Raw genomic sequence first — 27,828 nt, forward strand, 5'->3', positions numbered from 1 at the left:
AGGGCCCACGTGAAGCCCAGATGGGCCATGGTGGTGGGGCCAGGCCTGCTCTGGGCCCCTGGGATGGGGAAGGAGCCCAAGTGCTGATCGGGACAGGTCAGGGACAGTGAGGCAGGAGGTGGGGGTTGTGGCCCAGAAGACAGAGAGGCACAGCACATGTCCCCATGCCTGAGCCCCACTCCCCAGTCCCTCTCCTGCCCCTCTTTGCCAAGGGGAAGTCTGAAGCCTCTCAGCCCCAGCTTAGGCTCTCTGGCCTGAGACCACCTCCAGGTCACAGTTCTATTTCTCTGGGACCCTATGTTTTTGTGTGGCCAGGAGTCTGTGCCGTCCATGCTCTGAAATGAGGTCCAGCATGCCTGCTAAATAGACAAATGTTTGAGTCACAGAATGTTCCAGAGGCCGAAGGTCCAAGAGTGAATGAGGGAGTCCTGGGGGGGTCTCCCTGTCCCCGGGCAACAGGAGTGCTCAGCCCTGGGCTGCTGTTTAGAGGGGACAGCAGAGCACAGTGCCATAAGGACCTTAACAGAAAGAGTAACAAGAAACACAAAGTAAGAAGGGAGAAATAAGTCACAACAGGTAAGTTCCCATAGTGAAAGTCAGTGGATTATATTAATCTCTTAAGAAATACATTATTGTATAGGGACTTGGAAGCTGTGTGGCGGTGTCTGTACACATGAAATAGGCATACCCCCTAAATCCCTCCAACCATTCACCCCATGACATGCTTTCTTCTGGTCTCACCAAGATATGGGTCAGAATATTTACAACAGCACTATTTTGCAGAATACTGGACCTACGCAAATTGCTATGCAGAGGAAAAGGGCGAAAAACTTGCGTTACATTCACACAATGAAATGCTGTGCACCAAGGAGAGTAAATGGTGTACAGCTAACGGAAGAGCATGAATGAATCTCAGAAACATAATACTGGATGAAAGAAGCCAGACATAGAGGGGTACCTGCTGACCCATCCCATGGACAAAGTACAAACCAGGCAAGTCTACTCTGTTGGTCACCAGAATAATGGCTCCCCATGGGGGAGGTGGTGCAGGGACTGAATTCTCGAATGCTGGAAATAAGCTGCTCACTTAAGATATTTACACATTTTAATGTATTTTTGCCTGTGCATTCTACTGCAATAAAAACGGTTAAAGCATGATTTATTGTATAAGAATTTGTAAAACCCTAGCCACATTCTACTTTCCTCCTTATCTACCTAAAACAAAAGCATAGAAGGTTGAAACTTAAGTGACGAAAATAACAACCCATCGCTCCCCCCCGAAATGTGATGAATTTGAAATATTAATATAAATAATATGGTATTAATACACAAATCAATTATATGGAATACTAAAATAATAAAAATAGTAATACATCAAAAAGATATAACTATCATAAATTGCCTACCTAACGACACAACTGCCAAGTCAATACTAAGAGCACGAAAGGGAAAACCAAGCCAAGCCAAGGATTTGCCATCAGACTTCACTTGTCATACCCATAGATTTTGGTGGATTTTTCTCTTTTTTATGGTCTGCCAGGTATCTTACCAGGAACTAACCTTTCTTACTCTGCCAGGCCTGCTGAGATGAGACTTTTCAGCGCCTTCCCTTGGGTCTTGCTGCTCAGTGCAGGTAACTACGGCCCAGCAGCCCCTTTCCCCTGGGCCTCTCTCTGCTCTCCTTCTCAGCTGAGAGGTTTTGAGCCCTTTACTTGTTGCCATCTTAGAAGCCCCATGGGTGACAGTCTGCCAGACATTCTCCAACAAAATGCCAGCCCTCAGCCTTAAGCTAGAGGAAGAGGAGAGAAGCAGAATTGGCCATGACCCTGGCTTGATGCCATCCTGCTTCTTACACAATTCTGGGCTCTTGTGTCCCTCTCCTGACAAGTGCGTGTGGGCCTCCTTGCCCCCCTCCTATCTGAAGCAAACTGACCATGGGATCTTCTGGGGGCCACCTGTGAGCTCCCCCTGGACTTACCGGCAGTGATTCAGAGCTGGCTTGGGTTGATGGTGTTCTCAGGCATGTGACTATGGGCAGGTGCTGGAAGGGGGATCCTGGCTTGACCTGAGTCAGAGTGGGCATCCATCAGGTTATCAGGGGCCCCTGGAGAGGCCCAAGCATGTGGGTGTGTCTGCATCTGCCCCAGATTGGCAGGCATGGCAGCAACAGCACCTTCATGAATAAAGGGCAGAAAACACCAGCTCCCAGCAGGGTCCCAAGCCCTGAGGGGGCACAGTCACCAGCCCTACAAAGGCCTGGCCATGGGGCTGCACTCAATGCCCAAAGATACCTACTCTGATTCTGGATGCCAGGAGAAGAAGAGGGGCATCCATTTCACAGGGAAACCCCTGTCTCTCCCTGCTTCTCTCTGTCTCCCTGTCTTTCCCCGTCTGTGCCCTTTCTCTGCAGCTCCTCCTTCCATACTCTGCCTGTTCCTTCTGCTCTCTCTTGCCCTTGCCCAGCCACTCCTACCTGGGTTAGTTTTCCCTCTGCTCCCCTGCCTCTAGTCCATATCATTTGAAGGGCTGGCCTGTCATGAGGCACTCTCTTCTGCTCTCCTGCCAAGATTTCTGCAGACACCAGTCTGCACCTCTGCCTGCCCTCTTCTGCCTAAAGATTATTGGTCCAGTTGGGGAGGCCTGTCTCAGGTCCATACAGTCATAACTGGTAAGGTCTCAGCCCTTCAGCACTATCTACAGGGCCTTCAACACAGATCATGAGAAACTAGTAAATCTGGCTTGAGGGGTTGATCTGATACCCTTGCCTTTTTTTCCTCCCCGGTGTCAGCAGCACACAAAAAGGCAGCTCCCAGGAAAAGAGGCAGGTGTCCAGGCTTGAAGGCAAAAACTACTCAGTGCTGTGAGACCTTGCCTGAGGGGTCCAACCTGTCTGATGCTCAGCTGTAGAGGAGTCGCACTCAATGGGGCTGTCCTGAAGAGAGACAGAATCATGTAGGTCTTTTCAAAGGAAAGCTTTTATCAATAGAAGGCAATTCCTTCTGAAAACACAGAGCCACTCTGGTGATTATTCATCTTAGAGCCAGAGGTGTTAATTGATTAGGTATGTTTGAGGAATAGGGGAGAAACTTATTTTCTCTACCCTCTTAGGTTCTCTGGCTGGAACTGAGATTCCAGCTGACCTAAGGCATCAGTGGGAAAGAAGCATAGACATTTTTCTTAAATCTTTGTACCTGTCCATGAGGGCCTTCACATACAAATGAAGACCCCACGCAGTGGCCAGAGCAGCATGTTCCTATAGTTTGGACATAAAAGGACACCTGCCTCAAGAAATGACCAGATAAAGGGTATTGGTAAGGGCTGGGGATTAGTGGCCCTGGGCCTGACCTGTCTAGGGAATGGTGCAAGAGCTGAGTTCAGTCAGGTGTGCACAGTTCTGGATCTGTGGACCCCACAAGTGGTGATGAGCAGGTGCCTCTGGCCCTGGGACAGGGAGACCGCCATTCTCATGGGAAATTCCATGGACAGTTTTTAGGTAGAAGAGCATGGATCAGAGCCCTTCCTGTCTCTGCTGCTTCTCAAGTGCCTTCAGCTCAGATTCATCAATAGGCCAAATTGGCAATGTTAGGGTGACGAGTCCTGAACTCCTACAAGGGGGAGCATGTTGCAAGGCCTGGACCTAAGAATCTAGAGCAGAGAAGCTCATGGGAGATGTGGGTCCAGTCCAGAGATGTCACTCGAAATGACAGGGAGGTTTTTGGGTTCTGCACTTGAGGTCTGCTTTCTGGCAAACCATGACTTAGATCTTCCCAGGCAGAGCTGGAGGGCACCCCTGGTGTCATGTGTACTCTCTGACCCATGGACCCCCACTGGCCATGTAACCTCCCCCGAGGGACAGCTGGAGATGGACTCACAGTGTACTGTGTGTGAGAGACTCTAGAGCATTGTGTTGATATCCAATGTACTGAAGAAAGCAATAAAATGGAGTTTAGGAAGTGAAATGAATGTCATACAATGCTGAGAGTTACAGGTACCTTTGTGGAGTGCTTGGCTGTGCTGGGCCCTGAGCCTTGTTATATGTGGATTGTCCTCCAGACCCTTTTAGGCAGTTCCTGTGGACATCCCCATTTTACAGATGAGTGGACTGAGGCTGATGGAGAGTAACCAAGTTGCCCAATGCCATCAGGTCTTGTTCCCACAGAACTGTCACCCAGGCTGTCTGCTTCTTAAGCTGTGCTGGGCCCCCCATGTCACACTGTGATGAGAAGCCCCAGTGCAGGCCATCGTGGGAGGCCAAGTGATTGCTGTTGGGTCTCCTGGATCCAAGCACCTAACCCAGCCACCTGATACAGGGGAACTTCCTTCAGTGAAGTGGTTCTTCTTTTTTTAAAAATTTTTTAATTGTTATGTTAATCACCATACATTACATCATTAGTTTTTGGTGTAGTTTTGATTCATTGTTTGTGCATAACACCCAGTGCTCCATGCAGAGCATGCCCTCTTTAATACCCATCACCAGGCCAAACCAACCCCCCCCCCAGAACCCTCAGGTGTTTTTCAGAGTCCATCGTCTCTCATGGTTCATCTCCCCCTCCGATTTCCCCCCTTCATTCTTCCCCTCCTGCTATCTTCTTCTTCTTTTTTTTTTTAACATATATTGTATTATTTGTTTCAGAGGTACAGATTTGTGATTCTTCTAAGTCATAAATGTTATTCAGTTGGTTTACTCCAACATTGAAGTGATCATGGTCACATTACAGGATTAGCAGAAAATAGTCAGGTCACCCTAGGGTGACCAACTGTCGTGCTTTGTCCAGGCCTGAGGGGTTCCTAGGAGAACGGGCTTTCAGTCTGAAGCCAGAAACTCACGGATTTTTTTCTTTTTTAGATTTTTTCTTATTTGAGAGAGAGAGAGAAAGAGAACATGAGTGGGGGGAGGGGCAGAGGGAGAGGGAGAATTAGACCCCTGTGAGCAGGGAGCCTGACGCGGAACTCGATCCAAGGACTCTGGGATCATGCCTGAGCCAGAGACAGGTGCTTAACTGACTGAGCCACCCAGTTGCCCCAGACTCTCATGGATTAATCAGCAGAGGTGGTCGCCCTCCTCAGGACCCACTTCTCTCTTGTGGCCCCAGTGGGAACATTCACTGGAATGGAGTGGAATTGCCAATCAGGCAGAAATCTTCAGAATGCGCTCCTGGTTGAATGTTAATTCCAGTCCTTCTTTCTGCCCTTGCCTGGGTGGGGCCAGGCTCGCCCCAGGGGCGAGGAGGTGACAGTCTCTCCTGTCTGGGCTCAGCACCGTCCCTTGACACCTGGCTCCTCTTCCCAGGGGGCACATTTCCCCTTTTTGAGCCTTGACTCCAAGTACCTTCCAGTTTTCATCTGTTTCTCTGTTTTGGTGTCTTTCAGCTACTCTGTGTTCAGCTATCCAGCAGTGTGCTTTTCCCCTTTCCCTCCTCCCACAGAGATGGGAGCCCATGACATCCTGGGCTCCTTTGTTTCAGGAACACATTTTGTCCAAAAGCCCTGGCATGGCTGAACCTGCCAGTCTGCTTCAGTCTTCTCCATCCCTGACTTCCCCTCCCCTGACCTGTCAGGCTCCCTCCATGGTCCCCGTCCCCAGCCACTGCATGTGCCTCACAGTCCAGGGGAGCCTCCTTGGCCCGCCCTCTGCACAGACTCACAAGGCTCCTGAAGGAGCTGCCTCTCTGAACACCTGTCACCAGAGAATGGAGCCTCTTCCAGAGGCCTGGAGTCTGGAGGGCTTCCCCACCTTCCATGTCAGAAATGAGGGCATTGTTGGCAGGGGATGCACTAGAGCATGAGGGGCACAAGTCAGAGGGAAGAAGTGTTTCCTACTGATGGAGGCTGCTTGTGGATGGACTCATTTCCTAGTGATTTCCCATTCCAGGTACTGGCAGAGCCGATTACCAACATAAACACCTTTGATCCTAACATCCCAGGGGAAGGTGACATTTTTCTTCTCACTCACAGAGTTTGAGCCTGAGGCACCTCTGTCCAAGGCCCTGTAACGCTTGCCTGCAGGTCTTTACAATGAGCGGGTTCCCGTGCACCTGAGCACTGGGCCGTCTGTCTGCGGGGCAGGAGGGCTGCCCATGAGCGCTGCCCTGGGCCTGCACCAGGAAGAGGGGTTCAGGGAGGCAGGAATGATGCGTTTGAGCTGCCTCTCTTCTCTCCAATTTGGCCGTGGTATTTTTGACAAAGACTGTTTTGGTGAAGAGATGTATAATGACTTTACAGGCATCCAAATCAAATTGTAGTCATGGACACTGGTCCGGATAAATACCGAAAAGAGTTAACAAAAAGCCACCTTGTTTGGGGGTCATCCACTTGGGTCATGCCTGTTGGGCTGTGGTTGGAGGAACGAGGAAATCATCAGGGTCAACAACATTGCTGGGTCTGGCCCCTCACTGGCCTGACGTTGCTTCTGGGGACCCAGTTCCTTTTCTTCTCTTGTAGATTATCTTGACTGTGCAGACACGATCACCAGTATCTCCAGCAGGATCTCCAACTTTTTCTGGTTGGAAAATTCCTGTTCCTGGTTCATGGAATTGCCAGCTGGTTACAGAATTTCTCTGGAATTTCCTGTCCTCAAGTGAGTGCTCAGCATGTGAGATTCCTTTGCTGATGTTGATGTAGTTTCATGGGAAGTAGTCTGCCTTGTCTTCTTCCAGTTCGCCCTGCACCTTGTGCCGCACATCTGAAACATGTTCTGACTCCATTCTCACCCCTGGCTGAAGACCCTCCCATGGCCCTCTGCCTTCAGGATAAAGTTTGCTGTCCTGGCATGACTTTCACCTGCCCCCTGATCACTGCACTGTCCCTCTTCCCTTCTACCCACTTCTGCCCTTTGTCCCCTGTTTGACAGAGCCACCCACACTGAGTTTGGGCACGACAGACCATTCAGCACCTCCATGTCTTTGCTTACCCGATCCCCTCTGCCTGGATGCATCTTCCTCCTTCCAGACTCTTGTGCCTGCTTCATAGGGTCCTCACATTGTATCACGATGCTGCTTGGTGGCTGAGACAGATGATGTACTCTGTGTGATTAAGGGCCCTTTCCCCTGTGACTTGCTGTGGGGTCAGGACTCCCACTAGGTTATATATGTGTTCTATGGGATGAAGCATAACTTAGCAATGGCTGCCTCAAAATTAGGGTTTTGCCCACCTACCTGAACCGTGTCCCACAGATGAAGGTGAAAGGCATTTCTCTAAGCTTCAGAGGGATGCATTATTTTTAAATTTCCCCCTTATTGTCCTTTCATCCTTTTATTTTATATTATTTAATTTATCTCTTTTTAAAGATTTTTTTTTATTTATTTGAGAGAGAGTGAGAGAGAGCACAAGTGGGTGGAAGGGGTGGAGGGAGAAGAACAAGAAGACTCCCCATTGAGCTGGGAGCCTGACTCGGGGCTCAATCCCAGGACCCCAGGATCATGACCTGAGCCATAGGGAGATGCTTAACCGACTGAGCCACCCAGGTGCCTCGTCCTTTCATCCTTTTAAAGATTGATTTTGGATCTGACTTTCCTGCCTCCAAAGAAGGAGTCAGGCTGACCAAGAGCAAACTAGCTAAGGGGTATAGAGTATGCCTCCTTGTCTCGTTCTAGACCAGAGAGGCTCTAGCCTCACTCCTGTGTGAGGCATGCTGGTGGCCATGTGAGGATGATGGGTGGGAAATCAGATCCTGAAGAGAAGATGGAGGTGGGTGAACTGAGCAGGAGTGTGAGCAGGAGTCCAAGTTGCCTCATGGGAGACAGAGATGGATGCCCCTCACCTCTGCTTCTCATGGAGGTCAGCTTGTGGTGCTTGGGTCCACCTGCCAAACAGTCAAACCTAGAAACCAGGATGGTGAGCATACACTCATGTCTGGACCCCGTGGCCTGCCACAGTGGGCATTATTGAGGGAAACATACCACAGTGTTGGCTGTATTTTGACGCTTCTGGGGCCCCATGAACTAGTGGCTCCTGACCCCAAATTTCTATGTTGGCATCCCAGATCACAAGTAAGTCTGCTAGGTGATTTTGAAGTCACCTGCAGCTCAGGCAGCAGGGAAGTTCTTTTGTAGAACTGGGAGTGTCCTGGGGGGCTGTCCTCAGTTCAGAAGAATGAATGACATTCCTTCCCTTGTCCCCATCAGCTCTGGCACCTCCCGTGAGCAAAGCTCATGTTGGGGTCTCATCCCTGCTGAGTCTGCTTGCTGGAGGGCCAGTGATTCCAAGAGCTGATGTATGCCTTTCCTTCGGCCCCAACAGCCTCACCTGTTATTCAGAGACTTTGGAAATAACCAATGGACTTCCAGGAAATATGAGATATGGGATGATGTGTGAAGCTTTAAATTTCCATTTTCAATCTTCAGCCAACATCATAATGATAATATACGAAAAAGAAACTCCCTTTGGGGGTTCTCCCTTTGATATATATTACGAGGGTGACCCAAATGGTAAGTAGAAGTGGGTAAGGAATGTGCTGATGTTTCTTCCCCAGTCCATGCGTGGCTATGTGTCATGATGGGCATGAGGATGCTTGTGGCCTGTTGAAATAAGGTTGAGCCAATGGCTACTGGATTGTCACTGAGTGAGGAGGAAGCTGTGTGACCCAAAGATGCTGCCCAGAAACGTACACAGATTCTATCCCAGCATTTCTGCATGCCAAGATCTTAGGGAGACACTATAGGGAAGCTCTCAAAATGTACCTGTCATCTCAATGACATAGCAGATATCTGTCAGAATATGATTTTCCTTCTTATTATTCTTCTTATAATCCCCTTGGTATTTTCTAGTGTATTTATTCAAAATGTGTAGTGAACATACTATATACTCTACAAGCTATATATTATATATATTCTCCATATACATCTGTATGCGTACAAATATAACACATGTAACCTAAAACAAATCAGACACTTTCCCTCCAAAATCTGTTTCTTCTAATCAATGATTAGCGGAACGGCTTCTCCTGCACATCAATCAGAAGGAAATGCCAGTAAATTGACCTTACCTAATCTAGGTAACCTACCCTCCTCTACACAGGTTCCATTTGCCCAAGACCTGAGAGCTTAGGAATCTTGGGAAAGTAGAACAACCTTCCTTGAAGCTCTTCCTGGAATCAGCTGACCACAGGGAGACACATTTCTGGCTTACCTGTCTAATCACACCTGCTCATCCCATCCCTCTCCTCTGACTTTTCTAGGCTCTGTCCTCCTCCCTATAAAGGAAAATTCTTTTCTCCTGACTTTTGAGACACTTGCAGCTCACAGCATTCTCTTTGTTGCTGTAATTGTTTTGATTAAAATCTCTCTTTACTGAAGACTAGATTTGTTTTTTTTTTATTTATTTGAAAATTCTCATTACACAGTGATGAATCAGGCATCACTGAGAGTGATTGAAACCTTTTCTGAAAGGTCTTTAAAACAAGATGGAATCCCATTTGTCTGAGGCTTGTCTTGGGCAGGAGAGCTGCCTAATTGTTATGTCTCTAATGCACTAGGAAAAGACCTAGAGACGCACCACACACACGTGTTGTCCTGGATTTCTGCTGAACTCTCTGGCAAAGTGGTTGATAATAAAGAATATTTTGTGTTGAATTTCTTCTGTTTCCCACTAGCCAGTGACAAAATATACAGCAGAAGGATATGGGTCTCTACAAAAGCATTGAAAAGAGGAAAACAAAAAGTCCACATTGCCTGTGGGATCATCCGACTTGGGTTATCGATATTGCATTTTATATGACGAAGAGTTAGTTAGGAGGATCACCAAGGATATGGTGCCCACAAATGTCCTAGCTCCCATGGGACTGCAGCTGCCCCGAACCACTCAGTGTACTTTCCTTGTTTGGAGAGTCTGGGGAATGTGGGGGGTCTCTTCACAGACCCTTCTGGCAGGGCCATCAGCTCCTGGGGAACAGCACTCCTACATCTGGACCATCCTGAGATAACCAACTGGGAAACTCATGCTGGGATGGCCTTCCTTCAATGGGTGCTCAGGACATGGGTTTCCTGTACTGACGTTGTTGTAGATTCTGGGAAGGAGTCCATCTTGGCCTCTTCCAGTTCACTCCTACCATCCAGCAGGGGCATCTAAACACAAAGGACTCCATTCTCACTCCCCACTGAAAACCCTTCAGTGGCTCTCTGATTTCTGGATAAAGTGTACCCACCTAGCATAGTGTACAAAATTCTCCATGATCTGACTGTTCCTTCCTTCTACAAGCTTCTCCCCTCAGGCCCACACACTGGGCTGAGTTTTATGGACAAACCAGACCATTTAGCATCTTGTGTTCACAGGAGAGCAGAGGAGGGCAAAGGTCCTTGCTGTACCCATGGGAGGACCCTGGAGGCAGGCTTGCCCTCCCTGAGTGCCCAAGAACTTTCCTTTTGGAAACCTATTCAGTTTCATTCTAAAGAGACCATCTTAAAATGGCCTTTCCCAGAAGTACCTCATTTTGACTAACACCATTCCCTCAGCCTCTCACAGTTCCTCTGGGAGGGGTTGGAAGGCAGACTCTGTCCCCAGAAGGGGAAGGAGACGAAGTCAGGACAGGTGACCTTGCCTTGCTGTTCTTCTGACCACTCAGAGGTCTGGGGTGTTAGCATTCTGCTGAGGATGGAGCTGAGGGTCACTGAGAGGGCTCTGAGCAAGTCCTGAAGGTGCGTGGAGCTTGGAGGAGCTGTACCCCCAGGCACAGTGAAAGGTCTTACCAGAACCAGCTGGGCTGTAGATAGATGTGGATCTCACAACCATCAGAGAACCCCTCGTTTTGTACCTGTTTCCTTAAGGATCGTGGGTCCCACACACTACCCAGCTGCACACAGTTTTGTCAGATGCACCCAGAGGGCAAACTCTCTGTAAGGCCAGTGTCCCTGGGCTGCTGGTGCCAAGGTCTGGGGACACAGGAGGGAGGAAAACCTGGCACTTGAGTCCGCAACCTCTCTGGCTTGCCCCAGCCTTGTCTTGGGTTCTGTGCTCTCTCACCTCTCTGAGCCTTGGTGTCCATCCCTGCCAGGTGAGAGTGATAATACCTGACCAGCCCAGCTGTCAAGGGGATTGCATTTCACTCTGTGTTTGAAGACCCCCCTGGCAAGAGATGCTGAAATAGCATTTCTCCACACCATGCTTTTACTGAGAGGATAGGCTGAGGCAATGGTGTTAGTCAAAAGGAGGTACTTCTGGGAAGTGCCATTTTAAGATGGTCTCTTTAGAATGAAACTGAATAGGTTCCCAGAAGGAAGGTGCTCAGGCACTCAGGGAGGGCAAGCCTGCCTCCAGGGTCCTCCCATGGGTACAGCAAGGACCTTTGCCCTCCTCTGCTCCTTCTCAGGATCAGGGCCCCAACTGGCCTCTTCAGAGGGACCTAAGGACTCCACCAGTGGTTCTCAACTTTGGCTCTATAGGAATCTCCTGGAGATTTTAGATCACCACTGTCAGGCCCACCTGCAGGGATCCCGATCTAACTGGTTTAGGTTCAAGTAGGCAGTAGAAGCTGGAAAGCCCTGGACTCATCCTCATGTACAGCCAGGAGTGAGCATCCCAGCCCGAAACCAGTCTCAGTTCCTAGAAATCACAGCAGCCCACGTCATTTCCCCCTGGCCCAGGTGTGGTGCAGACAGTCTGGTTCTGCCCTGTCCCACTGTCTCTGTCCAGAGCTGGGCCTGGCTCGACATCCTGCTCAACCACAGCCATACCTTCTGCCTCTCTGTCTCTATACCGGTCTCTTGCTCCCACACTTGTCTGTGCACATTTGTCATTCACTGTCTGGTATCTGTAAGCTGTCCCCTCTACCCACCTGTATAGCTGCCATAAAATTTGGCTCTACCCACCACTATATGCTCCTCGCTGGAGATGCAGGGACTCCCCCTCCTTGCCTGACATTTCGTCCTAGCATTGAACCTGTGTTTCCCGGAAAACAAGCCTCTACCTATCTGTACTCACACTGCACCATGCACCTATGACAAGCGAAACAGAGTTAGGGCGCTGCTGGGTGCCAAGCTCTGGGCTCTCGTTTCTTCCTTTCACACGTGGGTTCCAGAGAAGGTGGGGCCAATGTTTGAGCACATGCACATGGTGCTAGCTTCACATCTTAGGGCTCAGAGGCCAGCCACTGGCTGTGAGGGTGCTCATCCCCAAGGTGAAGGCCACCACGGCCAGGAAGGCCCCAGCGCTGTGGCAGCTCCCCTCGGGGCTGGCCTGCTTTCCCACATCAGTCAGTGGCAGGTGTGGGAAGGACAGGAGAGCGGGAATCAGGATAAGCCCAGTAGGGAAGGGGGAGGGGCAAGCAAGGATGGTGGTCTGAGGGCAGGGTGATGATAAGCGGAACTGTTTGTGTGGTGGGAGAGGAGAAAGGAATGGGAGAGAGAGGTGCTGGATAGGAAACTGAGGCCAGACCCCAAAGGGGGCAGTGCCATCCCAGTGGCAGTCAGGAAAGGTTTGGGAAGTCAGAGCTGGGCTTTGGGAGATCAAATGTGACCAGAGGCTCCAGAAGTTTGGGAAGGGGGACTTGGGACATTTAGACCAGCTGAGAAATGGGTACAAACATCCCAGGCCAGAGGTCCTCAGTCCCTGAGCTTCTGCAGTGCCCATGGGAAAAGAAGGGAGAAGAGTGCAGTGGGCAGCATCCCCATCAGCACCCTTCACCCGTCACCCTGTCCTGTGTCTCTCCATAGCTCCAACCCACGGCAGGTGCCATGCACTCAACTCATTTCTGGATTGCATCCCCTTCCGGTGGAAGGTAAGCTCCAGGGGGGCAGGGATTTTGATCTCTTTCTGTTATTTTTCTCCTGGCATATAATAGTCCTTCAAGGAGGGCATATGTGAGATAAGAGCCTAGAATCAGCTGGACATGCTCACTGCCTGAATATGCGACACAAGGAGACAGAGCCGCCAAGGATGCCCCATGGGGTGGAACCCAGTAACCAGGAGGAGGGTTTACGACAACTGCTGCTACCCCACACCTATCCCTGTCACCAGGGCCACCACATCTGCTGACCTGTCCTCAGCCTGGACCGGAGATCCTGGCAATCCCTCTGCAGTCGTTTCCTTGTCCACACCCACAAGAAAAGAGCAGAGCGTGAAATCGGAGCCCTGTTCTAGATGAGGAGACAGAATGGCTGACCACCAAAATGTCAGCCTTGTGAGCCACTGGAATAAACCGATCCTGCCTGCATCCCCACGGCCCTCCCTGGGGACATAGGGGCCTCTTGTTATTACCGTCATGAGCGATAATGTTATCGTTAACGTCGTGTTGTTGATATTGGTGACAGCAACCATAGTAACAAGACCCACCATTTTTCGCACCCAAGAACTTGAACCAGGCAGACCTCAAGGCAGTTTAACTAGCATTATTTTATTGCACCGCCTCAACAGTCCTAACCGGTAGGTATTAACATTTTCGTTTCACAGTCGAGGAGTGTGAGGTTCGGGGAGTTCAGAAGCCAGAGGACAAAAGCGTCAGGTGTGTCTGTGTCGCAGATCAGAACTCTCTCGACCAAGCACCACACGTGGTCCCCCATAGACCGGGAGCCCACGGAAGAAGGCGAGAAGCGATCTAGCTAAGTCCGTATCGCCCCGTGGAGCACAGCAGGCCTGGCACGTGGTGGGTGCCCACTCTGGGGTGGAGCGCGACACCAGTAGAAACAACCCCGGTCCCCGCAGGTCACGGATCTAGGGGCGGGAGGTCCGCCACTTAGCCAGGTTCCTCTTCTCGGTGTGCGGGACCTGCAGCTGAATGGGTCCCAGGACGACGTCCACCTTCTCCTGGTAGGAGCCCACGTCCCTCTTGGACCTCAGGATGCAGCCTCTGCGGCAGCGGGAGAAGTAGTCGTCAGTCCTGCACACCACCATCTTACACTGCAGGTACACGGAGGGGAAGCGCCTCAGGAAGTAGAAGGAACTGAATTTGAGGCGGGTGATGTGAGGCGACGGCTGAGGGTACGATTGGTAGGTGTTGTCCTTCACGCACCTGGAAAAAGAGAAAAGCAGCCCGTCAGCTATGGATGCACTGCCTTCTTCATGACGCGCACGGGCCAGGCCCACGCCTCCGGCCGCACCTTCCTTCCCTCAGAACGTGTGGTTCACACATCGCCTGTCAGCCTCCAGGAGAACCCCAGCAGCTCTGGTATGTCAGCAGCATCTTAAAGCAGCAAATCGGCCCAGGGTTTCCACACAGACAAGCAGGCCCCATATTGCACAGTGGGTGCTCAGTGACCCCACGCTGGATGGCCCTGGAAACCCAGGGGAGTGACAGAAGCAGCAGGGTCCAGAGAGACGGCATGAAGGAAGATGACATTTCCTTTCCTTTCCTGGTCTCAGGGCCAGGCAAGGTGGCACTGGGCTACTCTCTGGTATCTTTGGTGGCTACCACCCCCACCCCCTCCCAAATTTCTGGGGCTGTGTCTCCTGACCCACCTCAACTTGCCCTGAGCCCTGGATGGCTGTACTTTCCACGTGAGCCTGAGTACTCTCCAGTACCCCCCACTCCAATATCCACTGCCTCCTTATTCCCTCAGACGTCTCATCGCCACTGGTGTTAGTGGGAAGGTTACTTAAGAATCCCCTGAAAGAAACTTTACCAAGATATGGGTGAAGAGCATCTCCCAGCTCTAGCCCCAGTTGAGCAAGCAGCTTGCATAACCCAGGAACCCCTCTTAACAGGAGGATTTGGGGTGATGTAGCAAAGAGGAGAGCAAAGAAACTGGTCCATGGGGTTTAGGGTGGAAATTTTTGTGGTGGATGGGAGCTGTCACTAAGGCAGCCTGATTCTGCCTGGAAATGTGGCCCAGGGTTCACTCAGTATCTTCTTTCCCCCTTCCAGAGGTTCCTTCCTCCACTTTCAATGCACATTCTCTCAAATACCACATTCTTTTTTCAACAGGGGTCAGTTTAGCAGCAAAGGTGAGAAAGAGAGTACACAGAACCTCGTCAGGAAGTAGGACAGTTGTAAATGAGGTCAGGGTAACCCAGGGGCTGCTGGGCAATAATTGCATTTCCCATAAAACCACACCAGTCAGGGTGGTCTGTAGGGGCCAGAGCTCCCTAACCCAGGCTGCACTTCAGAATCATGGGGCGGGGGGAGGTTTTGAAAATACAGATACCCAAGCCCCACGACAGACCTAATAAAGTGAATGTGCAGGTGGGGCCGGGAATGGGTGTGTCTGAAGATCCAGATTCCTCTAATGGGCATCCAGGTGGGTGATCTGGCTGATCCTCAGGTGTAGCCAATGTGTCCCTCCAGGTACAGCTGGGTCCACATCTACCCCCACGTGCACGCCCCACCCCCCGCTCCCGAGGAAATTGCATTATCTTATATACGTATATGCCAGAATTTGACCAAAAATAATATTTTAGCAAAAATGAACCAACTCACTCATTTGTGTTAATCTCAGTCATCTGACATAAATTCAAATGTCACTTTGTTACTATTTGTAGAAAGAGAATTTGGGTAAGCTTCTCCCCCATCTTTGCTACCAAGGGGGCTGTTGTGAATTGTAGCAACTGCACAGACTGAACAAGGCAAGCCTCAATACCTGTTTACTGAATTGACACATATTCAAACTGTGCCTGGAAAAAGGTGCTGTTTTTAGTATCTCCGGGAGGTGTAAAATTTAACTTCCCAACCCTGATTCCTAGCAAAGCCCCTTAGCCTATCAGTACAACTTTTATATTGTACTTCTATGTGATTGCTACTGAGGTGCCAAGGTCAAATTATAAGCAAAGAAATGGTGCACACACCAATGGACAGAGACGAAGGAGTAAGGATGGGAGTGTACATCCCAGCATCCCAGGACTCCTTGATGAGCTCCGAAGAGGCAAATTCGACCTCACCAGCGTCCTGTCATCCAGGGAAGCAGGACTGTAGTGGAGGAGCCCAATCTGGGCACCACTGACCCCAGCCTGGGCACCACTGGCCTGACCTCTGCATCTCTTGAGCTTGGTTAGAATCACCATTCTCAGCTGCTAGGTCAAGAGACCCCTGCTGACCCCTGCTACCCACAGCATTCCTTGTGGACCACCTGCTGTGCATGCTCTTTGCCCAGGGCCCCATCGACTCCTTCCCATTTCATCCTCCCAACAGCCTATGATGTGGGCAGCACTATTCTCATCTGGTGGGGGAAGAGACTGGCTCAGAGGATATGATTGCCTGCCTGGAGTGAGGCAGCTGGTACATGGAAGACTGGCATCTCAATCTCGATCTGCTGCAGAATCAAGGCTTTCCCCACTACGCGCATGTCTTCTTATGGAGTTCGATTACCTGGGCCAAATCCCAGTTACAGCTAACCTGCTTGGTGACCACTGGTGGTTCATTCACTTCCCCACACATTCATTTCTCTAGATGTTAACCAGGTATGACAACCTGACTGGTTAAGTTCGCTCTACTAGAACCAAAGTCCTTGAGACTTTAGGCTACTCATGTTTGAATTGTCAGGTGAAGCTTGACATTCACCCTGTGAAGACACTCCTTACCCACTCCGGATTAGATCGTAAGTCAGAGATGTAAAGTCGTTGGAATATGGGGACGCCACACAGGTATCCACAAACAAGGACAAGGAGGTGTCAGAATGGATGATCTCAGCCTGAAGGTACAAGTTCTGGTTCAGGTCCACATAGTATGGGCTGCTGGTCACCGGATGTAAAAATGAAGAAGATGTATAAAAGGAAATGTTCACGTCAAAATTGCCGTACTGCACTTCATTGACCTCGATGGTGTCATTAGCAATGTATATGGTGTTAACCCAGGTGTTCTGGAGCATTTTGCAGCTGATGTGAATGTGGAGATCCTTCTTCCTCTGGATGATGGCACTTGGAACAGCTACTTTGAGGAAGTTGGAATAGGTGATGGTATCATTATCCACCTGGGAGACAAAGACAGGAGAGCAAAGTCAAGCAAATATCACCTGTTAAGGGAAGCTCACTGCTGATTTGTTTACAATGAGAGGGAAGTGACTCAGCCAGACTTTAAAACCCTCCCAGGACCACACAGAGAAGGCACATGACTGCCATGGCTCCCATTATCTGGGCTGGGCATGCGGCTTAACTAGCAGGACTCCCTCCTTTCACACAACCCCTTCCTCTACCACGTGATGGGGACAGCAGTGTGGGCCAGGTGTTGGGGCCTCCTAGGAGCTGCTCCCCATGGGAAGATGGGTGTGTCTGGATGACCCCTTGCCCTGCTGAATGACCAAGCTGAATCCAGACTCCATGGCTTAGGGCCTTTCATGCTTGCTTTGCTTCATTCTCGCTGTGGCTGGGAGAAACCAAGGGAGGCGGCCATGTACTTGAGGGAGAGGCTGGTGGGATTAGCTTTCACTGTGCTGTTTGGATGGCTCAGTAGCAGCTTGGTGTCTGAGGCTGCCAGGACCGGAAGTGACAGAGGGTGGAGTTTTAGCTGCAGTGGGACTCTGACCACTGGGGTAGGGGCTCCCCCAGAGGCTCATGTGGACTGAGCAATGCTGGAGCACTTCCTGTCACACGCTGCTTTGTCACTCCCTGTACCACGGGACAGGTTCCTAATGTGCCTTTTAGCAAGCAGCAAATTCCTCAGAATGTTGGTCTCTCATGCCATTTGATGGGCCTAAGAGTGACCTTCAAGGGAGAGAGCCTTCCACCCAGTGGTCTGTGAGCATCTCAAGGATAAGATGATGTCATCAGGGCTTGGTACAGTGTCAACGATACTGTGAGGAGCATCAGTAGATACCATGGAATGAATGAAAGGTACAGGGGGCAGGGCCCACAAAAGTACTATAACGGATGAAGAATGGGGCCCAGATGGCTGAGAGGACACAGGTGAACCAGGCCCTCTGGAAGCTCCACGATCATCTGGCCTCAAATGAGGCAAGCACAAGCCAGTCATTGCCTGGCAGAGAAAGGGAGTAACTCTTTCCCTCCCAATATGATGATGGCCAGAAGCAAACTTCTTTCTGCTAGCCAAGTACAAGTTCCCATAAGCAATGGATACTTTTGCAAGAACGAGCGCAAAAAGAACACCATGGTGGCCTAAATAGAAATCCTAAAATGTGAGGCTAGGTTACTCTTAAGAAAAAAAAAAGAGGTTTTTCAAGTCACATGTAGTCATGCACCCTGTCAAGAACCAAATTCTATTCTTGGCCATTTGAAAGATTAGACAAGCTCTCTGCTCAATCCAGCACTTGTACACCTTAAATATCATTGTTCTTCAGAACAGCATGTGTTGGAAAGGCTTTCACTTCATGCTTGTGGTTGCATAACTCAACTCTGAATTTGTCCCTTCCAGATAAACATGTGGAGAAAAATTTAACAAGTAATTTAAAATGGTTTTGCCACCCCGTTTTCTTCATTGGGCCAGGGAGGTCTCTGCAGCCCCAGGCCTGTAGGGGAGTGCCAGAACCCGCACTCTGGACCCAGCTCTGGGAAGGCATCCCTCTGGTGGGGTGGGGAGACCTCATCTATCCTACGCCCTCCATTCATGCAAGGAAAATACACTATATTTTCTAGAAAAAAAAGAAAAAAATAATGGGCTTTATATGTGAGTGCTAGTTGTTGTCAAAAGAAACCATATAAATGTGACTCTGTTACTCCTTCAAAGACAAGCTAAGGTGACTTCAGTTTAACTCTGTACACTAAAATCAAAGTTTTCTTGGAATTCACATTCGTCTATGGCTTCTATGCTCAAGCTAAATTCTGAATCCACTCCAAGCAATGAACATGGAATGCAGGTTTATTTCTTGATCGCAAGAAGCAGTTCCGATTTTAGATTAAAATTCATTATTAGGTGTCTGCTCGGTTCGGAAGGAACACAGGATGTAAGGGGACATCTTGCAGATAAGTCAACTGCTATTCCCATGAAGACTGGGACTCTTCCCCTTGATATCCATCTCATGTGGTAGGGAGACCTCGCCTACTCAGCCACACCAGCCACCATTCATCAGACCCCGCTCAGTGAGGCTCCTGGGGGAGCTGTGGTCGGCTCTGCCTGCAGATCATGCTGTCCTGGCTTTGAATCCTGGCTCAGCAGATCATGCCCATGTGGCCTCGGGCAAATGGCTTAACTTCTGTAAGCCTCCAATTCCTTGTGATTACGTGGGAATGAATGTTGCCCTAAGAATTTTGAAAGTCACGTAGAACTGAGTTCAGTGGCTGGCATACAGATCAGCCGTTTATAATCCGATTATAAAGGGTTAGGCCCCACACCAGCCACTGGGCACTGGGTCTGGTAGGGGACGCAGGTATTTAAATAAATGGAGGGATGAGAGTGTAGTGCATGCTGGCCACCACCAGCCACCTTACGAGAACCAGCATTGGCACATTGCTTTGGTGGCTTCTAATGGACATGAAGGAACATCGATGGGGTGGCTCAGATATCAGAGTCTCCAGGCTGCACACTTGAAACCGGGAGGGATAATCATCTTTGGTGCACTGACTCCTACTGACTAAACTCATACAAGCCAGAATCCAACACAATTAAATTACAGGGCAAAATATAAGTCTGGTTGACTAGAACATTTGCATAGCATGACTGATATGTACGCTTGTCTTCATGTAAGTCTCCCTGACTCACTCAGTTCATCTCAGAAGGAGAATTGGCATCTGTAGGAACTGAGGAAAGGAGCCAGGTGGCCATAATGGCAATTATGGACCCTTAGGCCTAGGCACCCACCCGTGGCTGATAGGCCAATCTGTTTGGCTAAATGACTATCCTCTTCCTCTCCCACTGTTTCTTACGTGTCAAAGGATCAGGAAATTACCTTGCCAGGTAATTAACAGTGTCATCTTAGCACCTAGCCCAGTGCTGGCTCACAGCAAATGCTCAGTACATCTTTGGTGAGTGACAAACTGACATCCTCTGAACGTGTGTGTCATGCACATTGTACATATTCGAGCATTTCATGTTGTGTATTTACTGTAGTCCTAAGCCACATTATTTGCATCATGTCTGTTCCCTAACAGACAAAATCTTGAAGTGATTACTTAGGTGTCATCCCAAAATTCAGAATTTAGATGATTTCAAATAAATTTACATAAAATTAAATGCAACCATTGTAGGCATATCATTCAGTGAGGTTTGACAATAATCACCACCACAATAAGATACAGAACATTTCCAAGAACCAAAACAGCTCCTTCCTACCCCCTTTGCAGGCAATCCCCTCTAACCAGGTCGGCTTTCCATCATACATTTATTCCCCATTCCTGAATTTTATAGAAATGGAATCACAGAGTAGGTACTCTTGTGTGGCTGGCTTCTTTCACTCAGTATAAGGTTTTGGAGATTTTCGGAGTCTGATGTTTGTCCTGCTACTTCTTGGCCAAGTGGCCTTGTGCAACCTGCTTGACCTCTCGAAGCCCAGCCCCTCTATTTTTAAAGTGGGGTGACAATGACAGAATACTTGATGGGTATCTGGGGAGTATGACACTGGCTAATCCTAGTGTTTGGCTCTGGGAGGATGAGCATCTATCCATTTTGCTCAGGACTGAGGAGTTTTGTGGAACATGGGACTTTTCCATGCTGACATCTGCAAAGTCCCAGGTAAACCGAGACAGCTGGTCACCCTAGATGGTGACGGCTCAGCTGCAGAGGCTGATTTACTGTGAAGCTAATAAAGCTTCAGCCTCAGGACCTCCCCAATGCAGGTTCCCCCAATGCCTAGCAGTGTATTGGCACAGCCATATGTTTCTGTAATATTTATAAAAGTAAGATACGTTTGCATTCTTCTGTTTCATGAGGCACCCACCCCTCTCACTAACCCCAACCCCAAACTGTATAAGCTTCAGGCCCTACAAAATCTGGAGCTGCCCCTGGGAGCTGCGATGATTATTGCTGATGGGAATGGCAGCCTGCCATGCACCCTCTGTGCATGACAGTATGGGGGAAAACGGCCTGCTGACCTTCCTTCCTCATCCTTACATTTGGAAATGGCTACAGCTACATCATGGCACTAAGGGACAGATTTAAATCTTTACCCTGATTACACTGGTTATACCGTCATCATGTCGCTTGAATCCCTAGAATTCAAGAAACACAGCATACATCACTATAAGAAAGCTTATTCAGGAGGAGATAGAGTAGGAAGCCCTAGACTTACCTGCTCGATGGTGCCGCAGCTCGAGTAGGGAATTGTGAATGTCACCTGACTGGCCGATATTTGGGGCTGACACTGGGAGCTTTCATTCCAGGTGGGAATGATAAGGTCCTTGGCAGAATAGCCCAGGGATTGGAGGTAGCTCCTGCTCACACTGGCTTGCATGTGGTTTGGCAGACAAAGCAGCTCTGGTGGACAAGGGCAAATAATGCAGGCAGTCAGCACCCCAGCAAGCCCACTAGGCGCTCCTCCCGTATAAAGATGCAGAGACCAAGATGGCGGACAAAGACGGCCCACATTGGATAGCCCTCACCACAACCCCCCAGGTGCCCCATGACTCAGGTCAGTGTTATTCTCACAAGACTCCTTCGAGGGCATAGGGACTTAGGATTCCCCTGATGGAGAAATGGAGGCAGGATGTGAAATGAGTAAAATGTTTTGCCAATCTACCATTTATCCATAAAGTAAAGTAATGCTCCAGTTGAATGGTGGAGATGTTATAAAATAAAGTCCTTTAGCTATGGAATAGGTCAATGCTTAAAATCCTGACTGCAAAAGAGAGCTTGGACATCACCTCACCCAGTCCCTAAGCCTATCTATAAATCAGTCCATTTAACAGCTCAAATTGTGGCCATTAGCTGGAAGTGGCTGAGTGATCGGCTCAGTCCATCTTCAGATAGCAGCCAAATATGCTGTCTTGGGACATAGTCCAGGGGACAGGTGGTCACCTGTGTCCTTGGCACTGACATCTCACCATGTGCTGAAAGTATGACCTCACATCTTCTTTTTAGTCTCTGCTGACCACAGTAAGACCACCACACCGCCCATCAGCCAGTTCTGGCCCTTGACCTCGCTTCTGTGCAGCCGGAGTCCCAAGACCACTGCTCGTGGCCCCTTTCAGCACCAGATCAAGCCTTGGTGACCTGACAAAGCTGCTCTAGTTTCTTATTTCGCAACCACAGAAGGGTGGAGCAGAGGTGTCCCCCACAACGAGCCCCCACGAGGGGACTTACTGGTGTTATCTTCAGAAGGGCTGGAGTAGTAGCTGGCCTGGAAGCCCTTCCTCGTGATGCTGCCATCGCTGACGAAGCGAATGGACATGAAGTTCGATGAGGAACTGAGGGAGCCCTTGGTTCCATCACAAACGCGGGCAATCAGAGGGGAACTGTGGGAGGGGCCATTGAACACTTCAATATAGTCGTAGTTGCAGCCACCTTCAAGCCTGCAGGGACAGAACACAGAGTTTTGGCGTCACTTTCAGCCAGGATTTGATGCAGGGGGTCAGATCTCAGTGAGTTGGGGGGGTGGGGAGGGTCACACCTTTGTGGCAGAAATACTGACAAAATTAATAGTTGAAAATAAAAGAATGATATTCACTTCCCTGTGACTGCCATGCACGAAACTTCGTCCTAACTTTTGGGGTCACACATATGAAATTGACAGCCCCTCTCCTGACACTCCTTTGCATCATGAAAGGAAAGGATCACAATCTGCCTTAGACTGCTTCTTCAATCAAAAAGACCCTGGCTTCCCATTGAACAAAATAAATAGTCATGAATCCATAGTGATAGAAATAAATAACTGGACTAATGAATATCGGACAAGTCAAATAACCTCTCTGAAGGTTAGGTGGTCGACCTTCCTCCATAGGATCGCAGGAGCTTTAAGTACAGTCTCTGAGATCCAGAATGAATTGTAATGATGAGGAGGTTAAAATAATATTATAACTTCTGCAAAACTCCAAATGAATTTCCAAGGCAGAGATTCGCAAAGCCACAGCAACCAAACAGCAAGAGAGGAGACTATTGTGTTCAGGAAAGGCTATTACAAAAGAAATGATGGTACCCTCTTTCCTGGACACCAGAAAATACTCGTACCTCTGCTTGGCCACGCCCCTCCTTGGACCAATCATAACGTGGCTTTGACGCTGTGTCCTCTGCTTAAAGCAGTGATTCCCCCTTTTCACCGAATGAGGAACAGATAAACCAGCCTCTGCAGCAGAGATCTCTCCACCTCTACTTGACCCCCCAGAACTTACCCCCCAAAAAAGGAGGCAGTGAAGAAAAAAGGGTTAAAAAAAAAAAAAAACAACCTGGTGTGGTTAATAGGATTCTGTGTGTTACTCTTACTCCTAACAGGCATCCTTCCCGTTGGATAACCTTTTCCAAGTATTTTCACCTCTTTCTCTCTCGTGACCTTCCCAGTAGCCAGAGATGAGAGGAAAGCAGATATTTTATTTCCTTGTTTTGACCAAGGTTCGGGAAAATTAAGTGATTTCCTGTGGGCACACAGCAAATGAGTGACAGATCTGGGACTTTAAACCAGGGCTCTTGTCCCGGCCCCACCTCCACAGGCTGCCTCTGGGCTAGCTGAAAAATTGAACCCATAAGAGAAAATGTCAATTGGGCCAACATCTCTCCTGAAGGGCTAGGTGCCATTTATTCTGTTCTACGATATCTGTGAGGCCCCCACGTGTTCTCCTCTGCACCCACACACTTACTGGACATCTCTGAAGACAACAGTCACACGGTAGTTACTTTGGACTTCAATGTCCCACACACATCTGGCGTTGTTTGGATAGTTCCCTGGATAGAACGGGCTGGAAAAGTACCCAGATGGCTGGGACAGGAAGCCTCCGCAGGAATAATTTGCTGTCGGGAAGAAATGAAAATCTGGAGGGCCCCCAGAGCCTGCTGCACAGTCACCTGGGGAAATTTTTAAACAACCCCCTAGACAGAAAGCCAGCAGGAGGTGGTGTGGACCTGGACTGTCCAGGGAGGCTCTACTTAGGGAAGCCATCTTCTCATTTTTGTCACTGTCCCCCTACCCCCACCCCCGCTGCCCCACCCAGCAGCACTGTCATTGAGGGGAAGGGAAAGGGGGTTTGTCAGGGAGCCCCAAACTTACTGTCTGGGTGGGTGGCATCGTGAACAGGAGCTGTTGACCAAGAGAAAAGATAACAATCAGTTTCTTGGTATCGTTGGCACGAATGTTCAGTGCTCACTTGGTCTGTGCAGAAAGGTGCCAACCCTGGGTTCACAGCGAGATGCTGGATGTGTGCCCTCAGAGAGCTCATGGCCTGGAGCGGTGGACGGGCAAGAGCAAATCCCAGCGTGGCAGGATGCGGCTGTGATCAGGGTAAGCCCAGGACATGGTGGGAGCCCAGAGCGTTGGCTCCTGACCCAGACTGAGCAGAGAAAGGGGGGCAGGTAATCGGGGCAGGGGGGAGTGGTCAGGCAAAAAAGTAGAGAGGGGGGTTCCATGCAGGGGGACCCAGGCCTGACAGTCACTAGCACACTTAGGGAACATCAGTGTGGATGGAGCAGGAGGGGTGGGGGGAGGAAACGAAACAGACAAAGGAAGTGGATCTGTCCCCAGACATGGGAATCTACACCCAAATGGCCCTGACGAGTCACATGAAGGGTGCGAAGGTGTGGAGGCTGGGATTGACGTTGGCATTTTGTAAGGACGCCCCCAGCTGCTGTGTGAAGAATGGATGGGGGCAAGGCTGAGGGGTCGCTGCTGTAGGAGGCTGGTGGTGAGGAGGGGAGGGTGGGGATGGAGAGGAAAGATCTCAGGAGCCAGGAGTGTGCTGCGAATGCTTAGAGAAGGTTCAGCAGCAGTTCCGGAGTGGGCAGCCAGGAGCTTTTGGTGGTTAAACACGGAGCTCAGTGATGAAGCAGGACCCACTGGCCTGCACTGACCAGGGTCTGGTGTCCGAACCTACACAGGTGGCTGGCCTCTCCTAGGGACTGACCGTAGATCTGAATCTTAGGCTGGCCAGGCCACTGATGGTCAAAGAGGAGCCCAGAGAGAGGCCCAGCTCTCCTCGGGTGGGGACATCTGCTGCAAGGGATACCAGTGCCAGGGAAGACATAAGGGCAATTCCTGGGAGAGAGAGTGGCATGCCCTGCACCAGCAGCAGAGAGGGCCAGCCAGGCGGCTGGATAGAAATGACGGGTACTTACTGTGCGTTGTTGGCTGGCTTCCTGAAAAGGAATAGGAGAAAAGCATTAGTTGCTGAAGTGTGGCGGGAGGAGGGGCCCGCATGCGGCAGGGGCATACCCATGTGACTCACAGTCTGACCTCTTCTGTGAGTGCACTCATGGCCTGTGGAGTTACTGCCGTAAGGCCTGTTCTTTTTTTTCTTTTTTTTTTTAAATATTTTATTTATTTATTTGACAGATTGATAGCGAGAGCAGGAACACAAGCAGGGGGAGTGGGAGAGGGAGAAGCGGGCTTCCTGCCGAGCAGGGAGCCTGATGTGGGACTCGATCCCAGGACCCTGGGATCATGACCTGAGCCGAAGGCAGACGCTTAACGACTGAGCCACCCAGGTGCCCAGGCCTGTTCTATGAGGGGGAGGCCTTGGGCGGGTCTCTCCCGCTGCTCTCCCAGCCTTATCATCACTTGGGGGTCATCAGTGCCACGACCAAGGTCACAGCATCACCTATTCCTCATTTCCTACTTGTCTGGAATTGTTCTAAGGTTTTACACGAATGAGCCACTTAGGTCTCTAATCGCCATTGGATGCAGATGCATCATGACCATCTCCTCTTTGTACAGGAGGAGACTGAGGCTGACAGATGAGACTCATTGCTAAAGGTCCCAGAGCAAATGGAAGGGTGAGAACACACATGCATACTAGTCCTGTGGCCAGTATAACCCACCAGAGACAACGGGGCCCTTGCATGGTCTTCTGGAGCGGGAAGACCAAGGGCATAGCTGCCAAGCTCCAGTCTCACCTCTACCCCCGGAACTGAGCCACAAACACCATCAACCACCAGCCCTTAACTTTCACCCTGCAGCAGGTTGGAGGTGAAAGGGGCCTTCCACGAATGACGCCGCGTGGTACCTGAGCAAATGACTCCAGCGTCTTCACTGTGGGCACAGTTATGGGAGAACCAGCCTCGGTTCCGGCACTGCCAGAGAGTAGATTCGGTCCCTGAGCACACCACGTCGTCCAGGGTGATGGGGCCAGAGCCGGGCCCAAAATAGGCGTTTCCCACAGCGGATACTGCATATCCACACTCCAGCTGTCTGCAGACCACCTGGGCATCCTGAATGCCCCAGGAATCGTCACACACCGTCCCCCACGTGCCACCGTGATAAATTTCCACACGCCCGGCACATGCATTATAGGAGACGTTTGAATTGACTAATCTCAAGCCGGCGTCTGAAAGATACATGGCATAAGAACTGAGGGTCATTCCCACAACAGATCTCGAAGGCCGAATAACCCATGGGCCTTGCTCCCTCCTAAAGTCCCCAGGTGACTGGTCAGGGTACAGACATCTCCAAGATCAGCTGGAAGGGGCTTAAGACACCACAGAGCTCAGACCCCCTCCCCCTCCAGATGGGGACACGTTGGCTCAGCAAGGTCAGTCACCAGGTCTCCCAGGAAGTGGCAAACCCAAGGCCAAGGTGTGTCCGCGATTCCCCACATCTCTTGGCCTTGGCTTATCAGAGTCGGCTGTGAGATAAGGAGGAGGAGGGGCAACATATGGCTGAGGTCCTTCTTTGCATTCACATAGGAACCATGACACGCACGGAAGCAGGGTCCGCCTAAACACACCGAGCCCCGAAAGTCAGTTCTGTCGGATTTAGTTTGAACGCACCTCTAGGAAAGGAGTTATACCAAGCAGAAAAGCCGGTGTTTTGGACACTGACATCACTTCGAAATCGAACAATCATTCGGTTGTAAGAAGATGTGAATATTTGCCTGGTGTCATTACAAATTTTCCCCAGCAAGTTACTGCTATTCAGTGATCCATCAGAAATTTCAACATAATCAAAATTGCAATTTCTATGCGTCTCCAGCCTGTATGAAAAAAATGCACTCATGTCAACATTGAAATTTCTATTGCTCCTGTCTTTTACAGATAGTTCGGACTTTCACGAGCCATGTTACTGAACCTAAGATTTTCTTCTTGCTCTTCTTCAATCATATCAAAGGACTTCCCTATGTTGCCTAATGCTTCATGGTAGGATCAGAGCAACATAATGTCTAGCCTGTGGCACCTGAGAGTGAAAAGCATCTCAGCCCAGCACACAACGCAGACTGTGGAGGCCTATCCTTCACCAGGTGATCTGAGTGTTACTTACTGCAGATGACTGAAGCCCAGATTGATGCGGTAGCCAGAGTTCACTTCTATTTCCCAGACACATTCGGCGTTGTTGGGGTAGTATCCAGGGTAGGATGGGCTGGAAAATGCCCCACTGGCATTGAATAAGAAGCCGCCACAATCTAAAAAGGGTCCTATAGAGGAGACAGAGAGGGACACGCCAACATGGCAGGTTTCAAGTGTGTTGTACAAGCAATTGTCTTCTGGGTAAGAGTCCTCGGGCTTCATCCCCCGACCTTACACCATGACTCGGTTTTTCCTCTCTCGGGCCTGGTCGTGGGCTGCCCCACATTAGGGGCCTTGATCTAAGGATCTGCCTCCCTCATGGGGCCTAGAAAAGTGACTCTCTGCCAAGAGGTGACCCAAGCTTCAGAGAGAACATGAGTCACCTTGTCGCAAAAATGCCAAGAAAGCAACAAAGTTATTATTGTCATTGTTCGGTGGAGCACAGGGATCATCTTGGCTGAGCGGGAGTGCTGGCCTGTGGAGAGCACTCTGCAATATAACTTATTCCCTAGGGTTTCCGGCCAGTTGACAAGCAGTAGTGGGAAGTGGGGTCGACAGCACGGTTTCTGCCACAGAAGGCCTGGGCTTGCATCTTGGCTCTGCCTTTATCAGATCCATGATCTCGAGCAAGTTACTGAAACTCTCTGCCTCAGTTTCCTCATCTG

General features: G+C 50.0%; 1 protein-coding gene across 1 annotated transcript; it reads right to left on the reverse strand.

Moving 5' to 3' along the window:
• Positions 1 to 13,304: 13,304 nt before the first annotated feature.
• DMBT1 (deleted in malignant brain tumors 1) lies at positions 13,305 to 27,400 on the reverse strand. The gene is made up of 10 exons (XM_031028980.2): positions 27,138 to 27,400; positions 26,651 to 26,853; positions 25,888 to 26,208; positions 25,001 to 25,021; positions 23,940 to 23,969; positions 23,533 to 23,683; positions 22,046 to 22,254; positions 21,036 to 21,220; positions 16,441 to 16,829; positions 13,305 to 13,939 (listed from the first exon to the last, which is right to left on the reverse strand). The coding sequence occupies exons 1-10, from the start codon at positions 27,383 to 27,385 to the stop codon at positions 13,642 to 13,644; spliced, it is 2,055 nt and encodes a 684-aa protein (XP_030884840.2). The 5' UTR covers positions 27,386 to 27,400; the 3' UTR covers positions 13,305 to 13,641.
• Between the last annotated feature and the right edge of the window lie 428 nt (positions 27,401 to 27,828).

Source organism: Leptonychotes weddellii, chromosome 6 (genome assembly GCF_054177405.1).
Source record: "Leptonychotes weddellii isolate Sample4059 chromosome 6, ASM5417740v2, whole genome shotgun sequence".
Classification (NCBI taxonomy): Eukaryota; Metazoa; Chordata; class Mammalia; order Carnivora; family Phocidae; genus Leptonychotes; species Leptonychotes weddellii.